Raw genomic sequence first — 22033 nt, forward strand, 5'->3', positions numbered from 1 at the left:
ATTTTATCTGTACTAAGCACTAAATCAGACAGAAAGTCTGAGAATTCACTTAAAAACTCTGAATAAGGAGCAGGTGGACGGTATACAATAACAAACAGAACAGGCTTTTGAGTTTTCCAGTTTGGGTGTGAGAGACTCAGGGTGAGACTTTCAAATGAGTTATAACTATGTTTAGGTCTAGGGTTGATTAATAGGCTTGAGTAGAAGATCGCTGCCACACCTCCACCTTGGCCTGTGTTTCGAGGGATGTGACAGTTACTGTGACTAGGTGGAGTGGATTCATTTAGACTGACATATTCTTCCTGCTGTAACCATGTTTCAGTAAGACACAACTTAGAAATAGGCCTAAAATTACTCAACACAGATTGATCCAGATGTGGCTTTTTTAGTAGCGGTTGCAAAACTGTGTGCATAAATTGACCAGGCACAACACCAGAAGACAAACTACTATTAATAATATCCAAAACCGTGCCTCCTATACAAGGGAAGACTTCCTTAAATAGAGCCGGAGAAACGACAGCTCAAGGGGAGCCAGAAGGCTTGGCCTGGGCAACCACTCCCTCCAAAAAAAGTCAGAGTTACCGGGTCAAAAACATCAAAAGTAGTCAAACAAGGCGTATAGACCGAAGGATCAGGAACTAACCCTACCACAGAGGCCCTTGTAGCAGCAATCCTCTCATTAAAATAAACTAAGAACTTATTACATTGTTCAGCCGTTGCTTCCAGGCAGACAGGCTGTGGGGGATTTAACACAGTCCTGATTGTTCTATATAATACACGTAAATCATGACTATTAGCTACAACAATACTGGACAAATACTCTCGCTTGATAATTGTGCCAACAGTTCTTCAAAATTTGAAGTGAAGCTTGCAGTCCATCCTTCTTCCACCTTCTTTCGGCTCTGCGGCACGTCTGTCTGGCCGCACGAGTTCTAGTGCCAAGCCAGGGTTCCCCCCTAGTCTTAGGCAGCACAGTTTTCATCTGGGCCACAGAGTCCAGTATAAAGCTGCAAGAGGAATGAAACCAAGCGCTAAGCCCCTCCGTATCCCCAGCAGCCTTGTCAGCACATGCAATAGCCTGGTCGAACGCTGTGGCAAACAAACCGGCAGTGGAAGGGTTCAGTGCCCGAGAGCGCTGGGCAGGCGCCCGCAGGGCACCAGCTGCACAAAACAGTTTCACCTCAAAAACAATAGACAAGTGATCAGAAAAACCATTGGTACAAATATTTCAATTAGTCACAGACGCACCATACGAGAGAACAAGGTCCAGCGTGTGTCCCCCCGTTCATGTGTAGGACCAGACACACACCAGTTCAAAAGCATCAATAATAGTTAAAAACTCCCTCACCAGTTGTTTATCAGGGCAGCACACATGTATATTAAAATTACCCAATATAAGAAAACGATCATAAATAGGTCTAACGCCGGCCATAAAATCTGCAAAGTCATTTACAAAGTCCTTGTTATATCTCGGTGGCCTATAAATGACAGCACACAGTACAGGATCCGAGCGACCCACCTCAAGTAAAGTCATTTCAAAACTAGAAAACGTAGGCAGAGATAAAGTGCACTGCCTACAAAAAAAGGTTGCTTTAAAAACACACGCTGTTCCTCCACCACGGCCTGACAAGCGTGGCGAGCTAAAAAACGAACAACCCGCCGGCAATAGGTCCGTAAAAGCACTAAAATCCCCGGCATCCACCCAAGTCTTTGTGAGAAAGAGAAAATCCAAATCCATAGAGTACATCTTATGTTATAAAATACATTTATTGGCCCATACAGTCAGAAATTCAGTAGACTTATGGCGTTCTTCAAGTTCTCCTGCGTGGCATGCACGGCGGAGCTTTGCCAAGCTGCATCTAAGCCAGTGCAGTTCTGTTTAAGAAGTATTGTTTATTCCACATCTTGATCGAGCCACTGAGAAGCAACGCATAACTTGCAGTGTCTGTGTGGTGTTATGTCAGCCCCTCATCAGAAGACCAAGTGAGAGACTCCATTTTCAAATCTTGATGCAACTTAACGTAACTTTTGACGTAACTTTTCAGCTATTCATGTGTCTCGATGAGCCAACTCTGCTGAAGGCGGCATTCACCTCATCCAGGGTTGACCAAACCTAAGTTGTCACGATTAACCCCTGCTATTAGATACTAATGGAAACAGAGGCCAACCCATGTCAGCCCATGCCTGCCCAGCTCCACAAAGTCTAAAGTGGGCTGAACCATGCTGATGGGAAAAAATGCCTTTAAACTGAATGTGAAATAAGTGGTCAGCGAATGTGTTTAATTTAAGATTTCACTCACTCAGATAGAAGCAGATTGTTGAGTCTGTGAAATCTTTGGCACTAAAGTGTTTCTGTCTCTTCCTTCTTTTCTTGTTTTAGCGGAGCGTAAACCGCCCTTGTTCAACATGAACGCCATGAGTGCCTTATATCACATTGCCCAGAATGACTCTCCCACGCTGCAGTCCAACGAGTGGTGAGTTGGATATACCTTCCCAAAAAATACTGTTTTTATTTTATTTGTTTTTGTTTTTTTTTTTGTGCTCCCAACCTTGGAGCAAATCTGGCGAGTTAAGCCAAATATCAAAGTTATTAATCATATCCTTCAGTTCTAAAAGCATAGTCTTTCCAGTATGTTATCAGTTAAACTAACAGTTCTTACCTCAAATGTTAATCTCACAGAAATTTAAAAAATTGTCACACTGTTGTATTTATTAATCTAGAATGAAAATAAAAGCCAATACCTTCAGTCAGCTGTTAATATTAAATCAGATCTGGGCTAATCTGCATGACCTATGATCCCTGCGACTGGCCTTGTGCATGGTCACACTCTAAGTCTCTTATGTAATTACCTGGGAAACCTCTACCAAAAGGAAATAATGGCTAAACACACACACCAGTTCTGCAGGTCTATAAGGTATATTTTACTGTATATCAAAATCACAACAAAGCAGTGTGATTATTCCAGTATTGTGCTAGTAGCTAAAACACCTGCCTCACAACTCATGACTGTGGATTCTAATAGGTTCTCTAGAGACATGAAAAAACAACACTGAAATATTTTCCCAATGTTTGATGCTTCCCTTGCAATTTACCTTTGTGTACTTCATGCATGCTATCACTACTGTGGTATGAAAGTGAAGTGCTAAAGGTCCTGGACATGCAGAGTCATGCAGGTGTTTGTACTTTTCATATGTTGCAAGAATCGCCATCTTCTGCACAGCCAAGATGAGTAGCTCAACGCTGCTCTCTACCTGCCTCAGAGAAGCCTGTGTCTTATGCCCTTCACTAAATAACACTGTTCATTTTTACACATTACAAGGGAGCATGTATCATAAGCTCTGAGAAAGAACACGTTATCAGAAACATGAGATAGGGAGTCTTTGCTACGTGTGACCATGCATGACCGCCTGTTGTAAAATTAGAGTTGATTTCTTGCATCGTGCTGAGGCAAGCGATTGTGTGGGGCAGCGCAGGGTTGTGGTATTTCTGGAGATCTTCCAGCAGCCCAAGGCGTTAGCAATATGCTGCCAGACGAGACTAGTAGAGACATTGGCTCCATAGTGTTATTTCAGTACACAAACACAAGGCCGCACTGTATACGCATTGGCATGACATACAAGTGTGCTCATGGATTTTGGCTAGCCATAAAGAACATTAGCTGTAGAGGGTGAGGTGGGGCCGAGTGGTGAAGAGGTGCCCATGATGACTCTGTAGGTGCATATTGATTATCAGAATCCTAAATAGCATCACAGGCTGGTTTATCATAACGGCCCATAGTGGCAACCTGAGGTTAGCACACAGTGTTTTATATATATACACCTTGTTATCATGGGGATATTTTTAGATTAGATTATAGTTGCTGGCACAGTGCTCCACAATTCCAGTGGCCTATATTTTTATTGCTCTACATATTCTCAGAATCCATATATGTTTTATATACAGTATATGGCTACACTAACAGATTTTATAGGATTGTTCTGGTTTAATTGATAAACGGTACACCTGAAAAATAAAGAACTGACTGACACCAAGTGGTGTAGTGTAGACTGAAGTCCACCTATCATTAGACTGTCACTGCTGTTTCTGCTTAAATAATTTAGATTCAGATATGTTTGACTGAGAAGGTGAATCAGTGACCATCTCATTGTCCTCTTTACCCAGGTCTGACCCCTTCCGGAGCTTTGTCGACTACTGCCTACTGAAAATTCCTCAGGACAGACCGTCATCAGCGGAGCTGCTACGAGTGAGTGGGCTTCCTCTATCATCCTTCCAGCTGTGACATCACTTCCGGTCTCAGTCAGTCCCTAAACCATGTGGATGAGTCACTCTCACCCACCCATTTGTGGCATTTTAAGCATTTATTGATAGATGAGCATAATTCAGGCGAAAGGAAACGAGGGAAGAGAGAAATGGGGAAGGATGTGTTATAAGAATTTTTTTTGTCCGAAAGCTGAAGTTGTCATCACACCATGTTGAATTTTAAGTAAATGCCCAGTTTTGGAGTATCACGGTCATTATCAATCACAGATATACAGTATACACTACATACACCTATAAGTTAATTAATTTTTCTACCGCTTAGTCCCTGAACGGGGTCATGGGGGGGCAGCAATCCCAGCTGGCAATCGGGCAAAGCATCGCAGGGCTAACACATAGATGAACAACCACACACGCACCCCTATGGGCAATTTAGAGACACCATTCAACCTAAGCTGCATGTCTTTGGACTGTGGGAGGAAGCCGGAGTACTCTGAGAGAACCCACGCAAGCACGGGGAGAACATGCAAACTCCACACAGAAAGGTCCTGGGTGGGTTCTCGCTGTGAGGCAACAGTGCGCCACCGTGCTGCCCTACCAATAAGTTAATATAAAAATATTACTATCCCATACAGATACATAAAGTAGTGGATACATATTTGTGTTTTCTTGTTATGTTTTATATAAGGCTCACTGCTAGCTAGCATTAGCTCCCAAACTGAGAGCTGAGCGGCCCTGAGTTCAGGGGGCAGTACATTTTCTTTCTGTCGCTCTTGTCGACAGGATCTCTAGGTCTGCTATGAGTTAGCTACAGTCAGCTAAAGTTATTCATTCTGAATTACTATGGTCTGTAAAGTGAGACATAAATGATTTAACAATGTTTTTAGCCAAACAAAACAAGAATGTATGCCTATAAAACTGTCATGTCATACCCCTCCCTCTCCCTGTCATCTGTGAAATAAATGGCAAACCAGTCTCATAAAACACTTTAAACACACACACACCACACAAACACAATGAATGTACACAATTCAGTTTCTCTCTATACATTAGGAGTTGATCTTTTTGTTTATGTGACCATCGGGTTATCCTATTGGCCCACTAAAGGTTTTATATACTTAGTGATCATCCTTAACAAGTGCAAGAGTTCTAACAGCAGCTTTCACACCTGCCTCACCCTAGGTAGCATGAAGGGAAGGTGTGAGGTTAGGTAGCGGTTAAATAAGAGGCTCTGGGTTGTTATCTGGATAGGATTGATGTTTAGACTGGAATTCATTCTTCTCAGCACCCCTGACCCAAATTCTGTCCGAAAAACCATTAAAGAGGGATAAGTACCAAACAGACTTTGGATCAGTGTTGAAGGGGCTGCTTTATAGTGAAGCCTGGGGGGTTTTGATTAATACCCCACTTTCTCCATCAGACACACACAGAAAATCATTCTTCCTTTCAGTACACATACACACCCACCCACCCCTCCAAGCTCTTTAAAGGGGAAACCAGGTCACTAATCTGGGGCCCTTGAGCTATCAGTGTTCTGCTTCAGGTTAAACACACTCTCTCCCCGTGTACCTCATTCTTAATATTAATAATTATATAAATAATGAAATAACCGCTTAGTGACCTCCTTCATAAGCAAACTGTGGGTTTAAGCAAAAAATACTCAAACAGTTAAGTGTAGGACTGGATGGGTTTGCATGTATTTTATAATCCCTTAAATGAAGTAGCAAATCAAGATAACATGGTGCAGTTTCCAGTTATGTATTTACTGTATAGATATACATAAAAGTGGTTCTAATCTTCTCATCTAGCTCTCAGCATGAAATCAAAGGGAAATTTGTTGAATTATTCCTTTAATACATCAAGCATGGCAAGCTTGTTCTCTTGAGATTGTCAGCTCTGCTTCTGTTTTGGCAGGAGTGTGAGGGACTAAAACAGTGATTAGTGAATAATAATATGTGACAAAATGCTTTTAACATCACAAATTGATTGTGTCTAAGTTGGTAAATCTCTGAGGGTGGATCTGCTGGAAGTGCCACAGTATACTACATGTGCAGGGGAGGAACTGAGGATGCTGTGGAAATGCTATCACTTCTTAACACTAACCTTATAATGAGGAAGAATCTTGGAGGTATGTAACCTCTTGCTGGTTGATGGGACAGAGGTGGCCAACCACCCACGCTCTGGTGTACATTCATCAAAAAAACGGGACAAATCACTCTCATCTCTATTTTCAGCGCATGATGTCATTCCCCAGTGTCCTGACTAACTCATTACACCAGCATCTGTCACATGGAGAGGAAGATGTGCAGCGAGAAGTGCAGCTAGAGCTGGAAATAGACCTTTTATTTATACTGTCATATATACTGTGTGTGTGTGTGTGTGTGTGTATATATATACATATATACACACACGCACGAGCACGTATACATTTTAGTCCAGTACTTTGAGCTTGTGTTCATTGCAACCATTTAAGCACGCAATATTTTATGAATGAGAGTGACTAAGTAGAGGTGTGAATATGTGTGTGGTGGAGTGGGTAGAAGCGTAGGGAGGAGAAGATGTTGCATTTTTATTATATTTTTATCTTGATGTCAGTACAGTGAATCGCTGAACACACACACACACACACCCTCACCCTCACGCTGACCCCTCCCCCAACCCACCAGCCTCACCCATCCAATTCGGCCTGTTACTTATGTAACACATAACAAATAATTACATACTAAATGCATAATGGCCTGACCGCCACCAAATTACACTTCTATAGTGTGTAGACATTTGGGGTTTTATCTAATTTGTGTGACACTGATACTGTTATTAAATGTTGATTCTTCCCTTTTAATAAATATTTCTTTTCAGAAAGGTTATTGTTCATACAGTAAGTCTTCTAGAAGATTCATTACTAGCAAATCATTTTTTCTTTAATATAATTTCACTGAAGCGGTCATTAGCTCAGTGCCAAAGCAAATACAGTAAAAACATTACTGGAATAAAAATGATTAAGAGTATTTATGAAAAGCCATTTTATGGACAATCTTAAACAGATCCCATGTGTTCAGAGTACTACTAGTGGATGTAGTGCTGGGACCAGCTGAGCAGCCTACAGGCGCCCTCTAGTGATAGTCACAGGTGTGATTGATGAAAGCTCGTGCTGGCAATGCAGTCCTGAAGTGTAAACATAGCTGTCCTTTAGATCCTTTTGACCTTATAAAGCCCAGTTTATAAGACCATGAGAGAACAGCAATGTGCCATGTAAAAGCTTTTAATATTCTCCAGTTGAGATGTTACTGAGAAGTAACTAATCTTATATTATTTAAGTTTTCTATATTCAGCAAACACCAGTTTTTCAAGATAATTGTTTGCTATTGTTTTAATGAATGTGTTTATTAAATTTTAATTGTTACATGTAGTCTGTAAAAAATACAACTTTTGACCCAACTTGTTCACCTTCTTCCTCTTTTGTCCAGCATGATTTTGTGCGTAGGGAACGTCCGCCACGCATTCTCATCGACCTCATTCAGAGGACCAAGGATGCGGTGCGGGAGCTGGACAACCTGCAGTATCGCAAGATGAAGAAGATCCTCTACCAGGAGAAACACAACGGGCCCATGGGAGAAAGCCAGGAAGAGGAGGAGGTGAGAGAAAGAGGGAGAGGGAATGAGATAAGGGGAGTTAATTGAACAGAGTTGCAGTGGAAAGGAAACGATAGAGAGATGTCAGGAGGTTAAAGAGGTTCAAAACATGAAACCAGCTGAGCTCCATTTAAATTCTGTATATGTAGATCTGTTTATTTGTTTATGGGTTTTGTGAAAAATCTTTTATACAAAACAGACATTACAAAAACAGCACAAGTTCATGATGTGCAATCACAAGGAACAACTGCAGAAATGAAAAAGTATTGATTAAGCAGAGATGAATAATAGTAGTCAGCTGAAAAGCAATAATCAGGAGTCAGACAGGTATTGAAACCAGATACAGTGCGAAGTGGCCTCCTTAACACCTTTGTTTTTCAGTTTGAATAAGTTCAGAGAGAACATTGAAACACAGTTGATGGTTCTCACACAGAGTCAGCACTTTAACATCACAACAAACTGGAGACTTGCTCCTGCAGCCACTGTAATTTGGCATTGAGATGAAATGTCCCTTAATTGTTCCTTAATTGACCTGGCCTGAGGCAGCATAACAGGAATGGACAGCCAGCAGCCACAGTAGTGTCACCCTACACCATGTGACGCAGTTCAGAGCAGCCACCAGACCGCACTGCAAGAAGATACCACCAAAGGCTTTACTAAGAAAACCTGCAGTCCCAAACCTTGTTTTCTGGTTTCAGGTGAAGATGCATTGCTTGTGAAAAGACTGATTATACCATCCTGATTGACAAGTTATTGCAGACTTAACTGAACTGTCTGCTACATCTAAAAGCTGGGAAATTTGATTCCCTTTATCATGTACACACTGTCAAGTGGATATCTAATCTGAAGACATCTCAGTCACACCAATGTGCATCAACATGATACAAACAATATAATACAGACACATAAACAAATTTCAACAATTGGAGGTTAATGGGCAATTTAGCATGACTTTGACTAATGCTATCCAGAGGTCGAGTGTTTTCCTTGTGTTGAGGTGACTGTTTAATGTTACACTTTGGAGAGGTCTGGGTATATCAGGGTGAAGAATGGGAGTCTGTTCGAATAATTTCATCTGTGCACCACTGCGTGACTCTTGAGTATTTGTTTGTGAAAGTATGTGTTTGAATATGTCTGAATGTTCACTTGCAGGACAGTGAGGCAGCCAGCTGTAAGATGAACAGCCTGGGTAGCAACCACTCCATCCCCAGCACCTCGGTCAGCACAGGTAGCCAGAGCAGCAGCGTGAACAGTATGCAGGAGGTGCTGGATGACAGCTGTTCCGACATGACCATGATGCACCCCCAGGACTACAGCAGCACCCTTGACTCCTCCCCGCACTCCAAGAAGGTAAAGGTTAAGGGTGAAGGTGGGATGGTAGGAGGGAGGTGGAGAATGTTTAGGGTGGTGTGACACATCAAGTCACACATACCAAACCAGAGCTAAAAACTCCCTTTGGCATGCATGTCTGTCCACCAAACGTCATCGATTTTCATTCAGATATTAAAATGTCCATCTGAGAAAATTGTTCTCTTGATTATCGACAAGGTCAACTTTTTACCTTCCCAGTAATTCTGATATTTAAGTTGAGTTGTAGCCTTACTGTAGTAAACACTTTCCCCAAAATGCCAGGTTTCTTTGAATCTTAGTTCTCAGTGAGTGCGTAATCAACAAATACCATGTTACCCGTACCATTGCTTCCTTTCTGAGGTCATAACTCTGCACCTCATAAATGGAAAGGACACACAGGACATTGCAAACATCTTACGGGTTATACTCGCTGTTTAAGTGTGTGTTACCCCCTCCCCCTTTGAAACCATGGAAACAATCGACAGCCATGTGGCAGATTGCTTCAAGTTCATCAACACGGTGAGAACAAAGGCTGTGTACACATGTCGACAAGCAGCACACACTCCCCGTTTACAGCTGCGTCATCCTGCACATACACACATTCAGTACACACAGGTCAACACAATGCCTGACATTCTCATTTAATATCTCATATGACTTCAAAATCTGTGAAGAGAGGGCTGTCACTGCTCAGTCATCGTCTTTCTTCATCTGCTCTTTGTATTTCGACAGTGCATGAATAAGTGTCACTTTATGAACAGACAGCCAATGTGTTGTTTCATGTTTAGGGGCTGAGCTAAGAACAAATGAAAGTGACACACATTGTTTTCAGATGCTGATGAAGTTTGCTCCTCACATGAATCAACTCTTTGGTCCCCAGGCTCCTGAATATGTTCAGTTAGGGGGAACCGAGTGTTGACTTTTCATCACATTTTGCAGTGTTACAGTGGACACAGTTTTAGCAAATGCTGAAACAATTTTTTTTTTTTGAGTTTAGATATTGTCTGACTAAAATCAGTGGGGAATTTAATAATTTAAAACATCAGGAAATGATCATAACGAGTTCTAATACTGTAACACATCTGAGTGAGTTCAAATCCGTGCCAGTATTTTCTTGTATCATTTTAAAAGTGAACAACTTTAATAGCTAACTGTGAGGTTATGTTCCACACAGGACCATCAGTACAGCTGGGACGATGGGATCCATAGGGACCACCGGCCAGAGCCAAGGCCAGCCTCCTCCGACAAGAGCAGCCAGGCCCAAAACTACAAGAACCAAGGCCGCTTTGCCACCATAAAGTCAGCTTCACTGGTAAGATGCACAAAGCCCTTTGGACTTTTCTGCTGAGGAGCTGAAGTATGTAGTATATCCATAGTTGAAGAGTTTCAGAATCTTTAGCATTTGTGGAATATTTACACCATAACAACTGTGTTGCTTAAATGAAAACGACTACCACTTGCAGAAGGTGACCTGTCAGTGACCGTGGAGGACATTGAGTTTGAATGCGACGGAATGTCTCCATGCTGAACAAATGTGGTGTTGTGTATAGAAACAGTTCTAGTTTTCCTTTATAAACTTTCTTCCCTTTGCTTCTTTATTCAGATTTAGTCTTTGTTTTCTGTATTCTCTTGACTTCTTTCTGTTATTTTTCTTCCCATCAGTTCATGTTTTGGTCTTTACTTCGTTCTTGCTCTTTGCCTCTGCTCACTGGTTTTGGCTTTGTCTCTGTTTCTCTGCTGTCTTCCCTCTCATTCACCTCAACTCCTTTGTTTCCACCTCTTGTACTACATGTTGTATTACCACTCCCCTCCCTTCGCCCTCTCCTTTATTTCTCCCTCTCCTGCACTTGACTATACATCATTGTCACATCAGACTCAATATTCTGAGTTAAAGGGGGTGAAATTCTCGCTCCTTCTCTCACTTTCTTTCTGTCTCTTTCTCTCTCTCCCTCCCCGTCTGTTGTCATGGAAACCAGCTCTAGTAACTACTAAGTAGTTGTGGTGTTGTGTGTAAGCATTTGAGTGTGTGTGTTTACCCATTCATGACCCACTGGTTTTAATGTGAGTCCCTTGTGTTGTCAGGTCTTTAACCAAACATCAGAGAACATGAGCAAGGAAGGTGTGTGTGTGTGTGTGTGTGTGTGTGTGTGTGTCCTCATATGGTCCTTGACCGAAACATGAACCACAGTAGAGTACGGCTGTGTGTTTTTGTTGACCACCAGTGTACTTTGTACTGGAGATACATTTTTAAATCTTACAGTCACAGTCTGTCATGACATTGATATGATCTGTATGAGTCCAGCTGAAAGTATCGCATTTCCAGGGTAAACTCATAGTTTGTGGTTTGGAAGTAAAAATATACAAAAAAAAAGGACAGCATAATGTCCATTCTCTGTCAGACACTGCAGGAAATGCTCTCTCAGTATTATCTTCAGAAGTCAAACTTTTTGATTTAACCCCTTGACCACTTAAAACAAAGTGTTGTGTAAAAAAAAAATTGACATGGAGAGAGAGAGAAGGCTATGAAATGCAACAGATTTTCCCCCAGTTAGGAATCATAGTTTTGTGATATGCAGCCCAGCCGTTAGGACACCAGACATCCCATGCTTTTCTTTCTTGTTTAATATGAATATTTTTTAGGTCTGAATATATTTAAAAAACGGTGTAATTTTGCATAGTAGAAAGGTTTCTTTTTGCTTTTTTTTCTTGTTAATACGAAAGCCCATTACTATTACTGTCCCCCCACCACCAGTAGGGACTTATTAACTCATAATTATGCAATATCATCAGAACATTACTAATATTTTACTTATCTCATTATTATTAGAAATTCTTTCATATCCTCTGATCATAATTCTCTCAAGTATAAGTTATAATTAAGAGGAAAAAATGTAATAATGAAAAAAGAAAGCAAATTTAAATTTTTGTAGATTTGAAGCAAAAAAGAAATTTGATTCCATTTTTATCAGAGCACCTCATATTTAGGTTGTGGACCTCGAGTTGAAAACCACTGCTTGATAACCCTCCAGTAGTAACACTCACATCAGCGGCACAGACACACACCTTGCCTATAAAAAGGTTGAAGTAGCATAACTTGGAATGCAAATGGAGTATTATCACAGTGAACCTAACCCATCCTCGTTTTACCCAAAGAGGGTGTTCTGGTGAGATGCCTCACTCATTGTATTAGGGAGTAGGGGTTATATGACAAGCCATTTTAGTTAGTTTAAGGAAAACTGTTATGCACAAAATGGCAAGGTAATTGTATTCCACTCCACATACATGATAACTTTATTTGTGAAATAAACTTTAACATCACTGAAAAATTGTTTGCACAGTACAGAGTGATAATTCTATGATTCCTGTGTTCAAGAAATTTTGGTTCATTGTAAATTCATGTGGATTAAATTCAAACAAAAATACTCTCGTAAACAACTGAGATTGCACATGACATCGGCAGCTCTGTGTAACTGAGGCTGCCTGCACTGAGAAGAGGTGGCATCGTGTAAACCACACTTTCTCTGTTGGGTGATAATGCTGGCCCTGCCCGCCGGCACTGGAAGAGATGACATCATCTGTTTCTTACAAGGTAGACAAAGAGAGAGGGAGAGCGAAGACTGGAGAGAACATTAACAAGAAGAAGGGATTAAAAAGGAGAAAATAAAAAAACATTCTACCAGCATTAGAAACTTCAAAAACACACACGGTGTGTGTGTGTGTGTGTGTGTGTGTGTGTGTGTGCTAATTCCTGAGCGAGCAATTTACATTGTTTAACATTTTCTTATATTTCTAAATGACAATGGAGATCATGGTGATGGAGGGAGATTCAGAGAAATTTAAGGGTGAATGGAATGAAAGATCATGGTCGCAAGAGAAGGTAAAGATGTGGTTCAGGACCCAGACAGCAGATATCAGGAGGATAAGGAGGACAGCTGTGAATGTACAGATAAACAGAGGTAAGACAAAAGAGCAGCACAGATTGAAATCTGGACTGATGCAGGATAAGGGGAGAGAGGATAAAAGAGGGTGATAGGCTTTGTCACTCCGAGGGGGCATGAAGCACTGAGTCCAATTTGATGTAGAGGTGAGAGAGAGAAGAAGAACATGGACAAACAAGAGTGGGATGAAAAACTACCGAGGGAGATGGAAGGAAAGGAATAAGAATGAAGAGAGAAACAGCAGAAATAGATGGATGTTGAAGCGAAAAGGAGGACAAATGTGAGACAAGTAGCGAGCGAGAGTGAGGGCAGGGGGTAATTATAACTGTATGTTAGGTGTAAAAAGGAGGTGTGAGAGGTGACATTGTTGTAAAATTCACCAAAATTCACCTCACCTGCAGCTTGACCTGTTTCCAGCCCTCAGTTGCAACCTGAGAGCCTATGAATTTATCAGCACAGCAACAACAGACTTCGCATTCACATTTAAGATGCATCAAAACATGCACCTTCCCCTTCACACAGCAATTTTTGTAATAGTTAGAGCTTATAACACTTTATTGGTTTCTGCTACTGTATGCAGTTACAGAATATAGCAGGAAACAAATAAAATACTTATTTTAAAGATAAATGTCAAAGGTTGTTTTTAAACCAGATGCACCTCTTTTGAATTAGAATCCCTTCAGAGCTCCCACATTTGTGCATCTACAGGAAAACAGGACAATAAATTAGGGTCTGTAGGGGCTTTGCATTTCCCCTCTTTAGCCAGATGACTTCACCATATGTTACTGCATATTTGTAGCAACATTAGAGCAAATACAGTCATGTCTTCTGTTTACCTGTAAAAGAGTCAGTTCAGGTTTGTAATAAAGAAATAGTCTACAGTCTACTGGAAGAAGAAATACTCTTCATTTATTGTCCAATAAAATATTAGCTCTATAATTAAAGGAGCCACTCACTTGTATCATTGCATTTTTTAATGGCCATGTTATTATGTTAACAAAGTGTTTTTTTTTGTTTTTTTTTGCAATACTGAATTTTTACGAAGACGACTTTGACCTTCCTAAATATGAAACTGGTTCTACTCATTCCTTTATAGTACATTTCTCAAAGTCCACATTAATATCTTTGTTTGCATTTTACTATTTAAAATTCCTTTCAGACTTCTTATAATACTGTGAGCTCAGACTGTCTCTGTGTCAAGTGGACTGCTGCTATTAATTTAATAGAAACAAAAATGCGAGAAGACAAGTGCTGGCCTGGTTATTTCTTATAACAATTAGTCACATGAACCATCAGCAGCACAGCTTTTCTTCAGTCATCAAGAAGATCACATCCTTTGAGTGCAACATTACATTTCCTTAAGCTAAACACCTTGAACTGCAAGATAAGCAAAATAACTAAGTTCAGTCACTAAATTCCTCTCCTTGGCCTGCATGCCCCCTCCTCTCCCAAAGTATGATCTCCTTTCCAGTCTCTGAGCCTTGTGAGTGTGAAAGAAGCCATCACATGACGTGACTTGGCCCTTTGTGGCAGCATGCATGGGGCCAGCAAAGCAAGTGACTAGGACTGGGAACAGCTATTACAGTAGGGTTATTGATTCAGCACAGTTTTAAGGGTGGGCTCAACCTCCATCTATTTGCCTGCCAGCACCACCCCTCCCTTATCCCCCTTTCCCTCTAGATGCTCTTATTTTGCTTCTCATTATTTCCATTTTTCCCCTTCTAACTCTCCCAGTCATTCTCCATCTGCTGTTTCTCCTTTGCAATCACCCCCCAATCTCTCTGCTTGCGCCTCTTTTACACCCCCCCAACGTCTCTCACTCTTTCTCAATGAGGTATTCATGTGACCCACCTGCTGTCCGCCGCTTAGCGTTAGCCCAACTAAAGAGCCGCTCTGTGCTCTTGTTGGCCCGCAGAGTCAGCCTGCCTCATTCACAGTTCACACGCCTGTCTTGGCCACTGTGTGCCCAGGGCGCGAACCAAGGGGGTGGGGGGTGGGGGTGGCCTCAGGGTGTTATCTGAGCTCAGACAAGGTTCTGTCAGGCATAGGATGCTGCACAAAGTTCCTGGATGCTGGTGCATTTGGCTAAAGTTGCCATCATGTTTGGCCTGAGAAGTTCAGGTGGAAGTTATGAGAAAATGCGGAGCGAGTGCTACCTAGATGTGGAGAACCCTTTCTGTCCTCAGGTTGGTGCGCCGGGTGGAGGTTATGCTAAGAAAAAAAACTGATCTATGTTTGTGTTGATTAAATTTTATTATGTAGTTCTTTAATACAGTTTTAATAATGTTTTTCTTGCTTCTTGTTGCTTTAAAACATTTCAGATCCTTTTTGGTTGTATGATCTATGCAGTGACTGTGTTTGTGCGATGGTTAAATAATGGTTGCAATGGTAACTTCATCTAAAGGGATTTCACAGTGGTTTTTTTTTTTTGTTTTTTTATAGGTCAATTTCGCATCACTGGTTGAAACTTTCCTCCTTTACTGATTGTAAAACTGACAACTGGCTGAATAGATTAGTTGACCTGCAATGATTTACAATGTCTTTCTTTTTTTTTAGCTTTTGTTTTTTGTTTTGGAAAAGATAACCTGAATGCATTGATATAGCTTATTTACAATGAACAGGTGATGTGTTGAATCAATCAATTTTATTCACCAAGTATGCAAGCATACAAGGATTATGTCTTGGTATTTGCTCCCAAATACAACAAATTAAGGATACACACAACCCTACACTAGATTGCGGACATCTGTAAATCAGATTAATTTAACAGGAAGAATTAAAACGGGACGTGAGTCACTGCAGTTGACATAAAGTAAGTAATGGTGCCATAAAAAATTATATATAAAATTAAAATGCAACTGAAACAAGATAAATAATCGCCAAGCATGTTACACACACACCCACACGCACACGCACACACACGCACACACACACACACACACACAAGGAATTTGTTTCCGGTAGAGAAATAAAAACTGCTTTAAAAACAATCCATAAAATGACTAAAATAACCAAAAATAAAAGCAGCTCATAGGACCAAGGAATTGTCTTAGAATAAAACAGGAAATATTAAAGTGCCATGGAGTTGCTATTTAGTAGTCTGAGAGCCTCAGGGTATTTGCTATTCTTAAGCTGTTCAGTTTTAAACTTGAGTTGTCTGAACCTTCTCCCAGAGGGTAATTTATGGAAGAGGGGAGGCCACTAGGTGAGTGCTGAGATTGTTTGGAGGCAGCCTGTATTTGAATCCCCTTTAATCTGTTGTTTATGCATTAAAAGGTTTTTGGTATGATCAGAAATCTGATATTGCAGCACTCGCATCTACTAACTTCTTTTTCTTCACAGGTGACCAAGCAGATCCACGAGCATGAGCAGGAGAGCGAGCTACGGGAGCAGATGTCGGGCTACAAACGCATGCGGCGGCAGCACCAGAAGCAGCTTATCGCACTGGAAAACAAGCTGAAGGCTGAAATGGACGAGCACCGGCTCAAGCTGCAGAAGGAGGTTGAGACGCAGGCCAACAATGCCTACATCGAGCTGGAGAAACTGGCAAAGCGCCATGCCGCGCAAACTGAGAAGGAGGTAGGATTTTGACAAGTGAAGGGGTTATAAGGCATGAGTGGATGCATTAAGTACACTAACCCCTCAGTTATTTCACTTATAATCACACCGACCTACATGTGCCATGCCACAGTTGGTTCAGGAACAAGAGGACATGATGTGGGAATTATAGTGATTTTATTGTAGGAAAATTGGTTGAAAATTTTTGTGTTCAGCAGTAAAACCATGAAGCTCTGACTTCAGTCTGAATTTGAATACTAAGGAAAGTTTTCAAGCTGCTGCCACCCAGTGATACACACGATGAAACACGAATGCAGAAGTGGGTCACAGAGTGTCACTCTGAAAAACAAGCTGCATATTTCTATGAACGCACACAGCGTGCCAGGCCAGGCTGGGAGATAGTATATCTGTTCACATAGACCAGTAACAACACACTAAACTCGGTGTCACATGTCACAAGTGAGTGACACGTTGCTTATCTAAACTAACATATTACTAAATGTACATAGTAGCTCACTGGCATAGTCTCTGTTCTGGAAGTAGGTAGCTTTAGCAAATCTAACATTTTTCTAGATACTTTTGTTTTCATTGAATGATCAACAAATCCTACAACAACTAGTGACATCTAACCCAAAGTTCACCTGAACAAACAGCCTATAGCCCAGAATATCTATTTTCATAAACTGTTCATATTGTAATTAAAGAAGCCAACAACATGTTAGCCGACAGGAGATTGAGGGCTGCAGCTAGTGATTATCTTTGTTACCTAAAAATCTCCTGAATGTTTTCCTGATTTATTGCTTTGCCAATAAAGTCTTTAAAATTGTGACAAGTGGCTGTATGTGCTCAAATGGCTTGTTTGTCTGGTATGCATTCCAAAACACAAAGTATTTTCAGTTTACAGTGATAAGAAAAACCTCTCATTGGAGACAACAGGACCACAAAAGTTTGGTATTTTAGCTTGACTGAAATAATTATTCGAGAGCTGTATTTATCCAAGGCCTCCATGCTAACACCCCCCCCCCCCCTTCCCCCCCCCCCCCCCCCCCCCTTCCCCCCCGTTTTCCTACTGTTGCATGTGTCATTACATGAAGACGGCATTGGCAGATGAGAAGAAGTTCCAGCAGCAGATCGTTGCACAGCAGAAGAAGGAGCTCACCACTTTTCTGGATAATCAAAAGAAGCAGTACAAACTCTGCAAGGAGAAGATTAAGGAGGTGTGCCACATTTGTTGCTGTCCTTTTCACTTCTTAGATGAGTTTTCTTGTTCATGTGAATCATGGTCCTGTATGTTGTTTACTCCTGAATAAGCACGCCTCCAAACAAAAATGCACAATCAGTGCCTCCATTGTGGTCTTTAGGAAATTGTGTTGGGTCACTCATCTTACTGACTGTGTACCTACACATGTGTATATGCACATAGATTCATATGCACAGTGTAGCATTTATGTGCTTCCACAACCTTGAAACTGAGTCTTGCGAATATCCTTGTGGATTGGAAGTGTGATACACTGTGTTTTCAGTTAAATAAGTGACCAAAATTAGGTCAGCATGGTTAAAAGAAAGCATTGCTGGCAGGGAGAGATATTTCCCACCAACCGAGGGCTATTACAGAATTAGACACCACAGAGAGCGGGGATCAGGCTCATGTGTTAAGTGCAATAGCGTGAGTTGTAGATTACCTTATAAATCCTGGCAACAGAAAGAGAACTCTTACTGAGGAGGGATAGAGTTGACTGAAATGATCTTTGTTTGAAAGTCATCTGTAGTTTGAGATAAAGGGGGAGTATGCTGCATGCTCACTCTACAAACCCCTGATCATATGGAGGCTTTGTCTTACACATTCAAAACTATGCATACATAGTTCAGAAATCTGCTTGTTTAGACTATATTGGCTTGTCACATAGTCACATATCAACTGGTTTAGAGTAATATTTCAAACTAGATAGTTCCTCATCCTCTCCTCATATTCTACCAGTTAAACTGGTATGAGCAAGAACCAATGACATTTTAGTAACAGATCAATTACCCTAAATGTCAGATAAACTTACTAGTCACAGTTTCAAATTAAGCAATAATTGGGTATGGCCTACACCAGGGGTGGCCAATTCCAGTCCTCGAGGGCCGCTGTGCTGCTTGTTTTCCAACTATCCCTGCCTGACCTGCTGCTGATCACCTGGCGCAGGTGTGTTCAGCCAGTCAGAAGCTGAAAGATACCAATTCACTTTATCTTTCCTCACCCCACTAGTAACCTTAGGTCTGGCTGCCCAATGTCCTCTCATCATCCCTTTGAACTTTCACCCCTTCTCAGGAGATGAATGAGGACCACAGCACACCCAAGAAGGAGAAGCAGGAGCGTCTGTCCAAGCACAAGGAGAACATGCAGCATTCCCAGGCAGAGGAGGAGGCCCATCTCCTGGCCCAGCAGAGGATTTTCTATGAGAGAAACTGCCGTGCCTTCAAGCGCAAAGTCATGACTAAGAGGCACGAGTTGGATCAGGAACAGATTCGAGAGGTGTGGAGGAAGTTCATCCTTAAAAACCTCATGTGCAATTAAATATTTGATAAATGAATAATGGACTTGGGTGTTTATTAAAATTATCAAATGTACAATGCAAGTTCACAAAACCAAGTATCTCCAGTTTGAAAGGTTGGATTTAAGTAAAGCTCATTATCAAACTTATTTGGGATAGTGTGAACTGGCTCAACACAGGATAAACAGCTGTGTCCTTAATAAATACACCCATTGTTCTTTAGGTCTGTTATCTGCTATTAACTGTAAGAAGATTACAGAGTAAAGCAAGGCAACAATGTCATAATCTGGAGGAATTTGTAGTAGGTTCAAAATGCTTCCTGTGAGAAAATACACAAAACAAAGTCATGGATTAGATGGTGAAAAAGAAAGTGTTTAAATGGAAAAAAATTAATATGTTGAAGCTTATTGATTTTTAAGCTGTTGATAGTCAGTGTTCTAAGCCTGAAACAAAGATGAAAATTGATTTCTACAAGTGAAAATGTGACTGTCTCGTTTAAAAACAAGCTGAACAATGTTAATCAATAGCATCTACTGCGAGTTGTCCATGGGTCCTTCTTTTCCCCCTCCCAATTCATCTTTCCTCTCGGATCTCCTAGGAACTGAACAAGAAGAAGGCCCAGAAGGAGATGGAGCACGCCATGCTGATCCGCCATGATGAGTCCACGCAGGAACTGGAGCAGCGGCAGCTGAAGACCCTGCAAAAGCTGCGGATGGACTTGATCCGTCTGCAGCACCAGACAGAGCTGGAGAACCAGATAGAGTACAACAACCGACGTGAGCGTGAACTCCATCGTAAGCACGTGCTGGAGCTGCGGCAGCAGCCCAAGAACCTCAAAGTGAGTCGATACAAAGAAAAGGTTCATTAAAGTGGAAAAATTTTATAGATGTGCCGGTTCTCGTCATAAGGATGTAGATGCTGATGGTGATAACAAAAACCTATTTTTAATGCTTTTGTTTCAGGTCTCTTTTTTTTTTCTTGTCTTTGAAAAGACAAACTAGATTTACCTCTAAGACGGCACAAGCCATGAGTAACATCTTTTATGTTTTGGGTAATTTGATGCAGTGATGCAATATGGATGTAACAAATGAATATGGAAAGAAAGGTGAAAGAACATACAAACTGTCAAGTCTGAATGTCACTTCATCTTCATTTGCCTTTGACAGTAACAAAGACTAGAATTGTGGCTAGTCTAGACCTTTAAACTTTAGCAGCAACATTTTTAAAGAATAACTTTGTTTTTTTTTTTACCTGCTATATTTCCTCTAAAAGTAGGCTTAGCAAGATGACCCAGGTGTATATTCCTGCAGTTAGCTGTAGCCACAATGTTGTATTTGCTTTCCTTCTCACTTGGAGAGAGGTGTCACAAATGATTTGACTAAAATCATGTTTATTCTGAACTCTCTTGGAGGATATACTTTTGCACCGGTGACTCCGTGTAACTCCGGTGACTTTTCATTTCCCCAAATATCTACACTGGAGGTATTAATTAGCAGTAGCTATAGAGTCACCATACCCACTTTTAGGGGAAATACAGCAGGTTAAAAAAAGCTATTTAAGGACTGACACAAAATAAAACAAAAAAGTAGAACAAAAGATTATAAAATACATCTACTCAAACTATTGATGTCCTCTTCTCAGTTTGTTGTCTGTCTCTGTCTTCTCCACCAGGCTTTGGAGCTACAGATCAAGAAGCAGTTCCAGGACACATGTAAGGTGCAGACCAAGCAGTACAAGGCCCTGCGCCACCACCAGATGGAAGTTACGCCTAAGGCTGAGCACAAGACAGTGCTTAAGGCCCTGAAGGATGAACAGACACGGAAGCTGGCTATCCTAGCTGAGCAATATGAGCAGAGCATCAATGAGATGATGGCCTCACAGGCAGTGAGTGCTCAAATGTTAATCAGATTTTTTTTCTCCAGGACAATAATTTGTTATTCTTCAAAATGCAGGAGGCAGCATACATGCCTCTAGTATGTTTAGAAATAAGAAAGGTGTTTGTGGCTTTTCTTTTCACCTGTTGCTTATGACTTCATATTTTTCTCATTGTTTGTCCTTCTCTCATATCTTGTCTTTGTCATATCTTTCCCTTCTTCCTTCTCCTTTCTACTTCACCCTCATTTAAAATCTCTATCATTATCAAATTCATAACCCTGCTCCCTTTTCACTCTTTGTCTTGTCTGTCCCTGTTGCCCTTCCAATCTTTCATCCTTTCATTGCTACCAACTCCTCTTTTCTGTCCTTTATTTCTGTTCCTTCTCTCTTATCTTTCTATCCCTCTGTGCGTCATATTCATGTACCCACTCCCCCCAAAAAACCCCTCTGTCTCTTTGTACCTCCCTCTCCCCTGTTGCGGCACATGGTCGGCTGTGTCAGCTGCGTCTGGACGAAGCCCAGGAAGCTGAGTGCCAGGCCCTGAGGCAGCAGCTGCAGCAGGAGATGGAGCTGCTCAATGCCTACCAGAGCAAGATCAAGATGCAGACTGAGGCGCAGCACGAGCGTGAGCAGCAGAAGCTGGAGCAGAAGGTCTCACTGCGCCGGGCTCACCTGGAACAAAAGGTGCAGTGAAACAAACGCTGTTATCCTTTTAAAGGGGCAGTACATTGGATTTGTTTGTTTCTCTGTAGGATATACTTTACTTTTCTATAGTTGTTATCAAACAATACACACAACTTAAATGAAACACAGCTGAGGAAGAGTTTGTCTACAAATGAAGGAATGAGTTCCCTAAATAATTCAATGCACAGTCCTAGTTAAAAGTAA

The 22033-nt window shown here is 41.2% G+C and overlaps 1 protein-coding gene across 3 annotated transcripts in view; it reads left to right on the forward strand.

Annotated features, from left to right (window-relative positions):
* The window catches only part of taok3a (TAO kinase 3a), a 63746-nt gene that overhangs the window by 37538 nt on the left and 4175 nt on the right, over positions 1 to 22033 (forward strand). For all 3 annotated transcript variants that reach the window (XM_020598203.1, XM_020598205.1, XM_020598204.1), the window contains exons 10-20: positions 2381 to 2474; positions 4163 to 4244; positions 7726 to 7893; positions 9043 to 9240; positions 10415 to 10552; positions 16521 to 16757; positions 17825 to 17953; positions 19048 to 19251; positions 19869 to 20108; positions 20942 to 21154; positions 21647 to 21829. In XM_020598203.1, coding sequence (XP_020453859.1) covers positions 2381 to 2474; positions 4163 to 4244; positions 7726 to 7893; positions 9043 to 9240; positions 10415 to 10552; positions 16521 to 16757; positions 17825 to 17953; positions 19048 to 19251; positions 19869 to 20108; positions 20942 to 21154; positions 21647 to 21829 — 1886 coding nt within the window. The remainder of the gene's footprint in view (positions 1 to 2380; positions 2475 to 4162; positions 4245 to 7725; positions 7894 to 9042; positions 9241 to 10414; positions 10553 to 16520; positions 16758 to 17824; positions 17954 to 19047; positions 19252 to 19868; positions 20109 to 20941; positions 21155 to 21646; positions 21830 to 22033) is intronic.

This window comes from Monopterus albus, unplaced genomic scaffold (assembly GCF_001952655.1).
Source record: "Monopterus albus unplaced genomic scaffold, M_albus_1.0 scaffold37.1, whole genome shotgun sequence".
In the NCBI taxonomy this organism is placed as follows: Eukaryota; Metazoa; Chordata; class Actinopteri; order Synbranchiformes; family Synbranchidae; genus Monopterus; species Monopterus albus.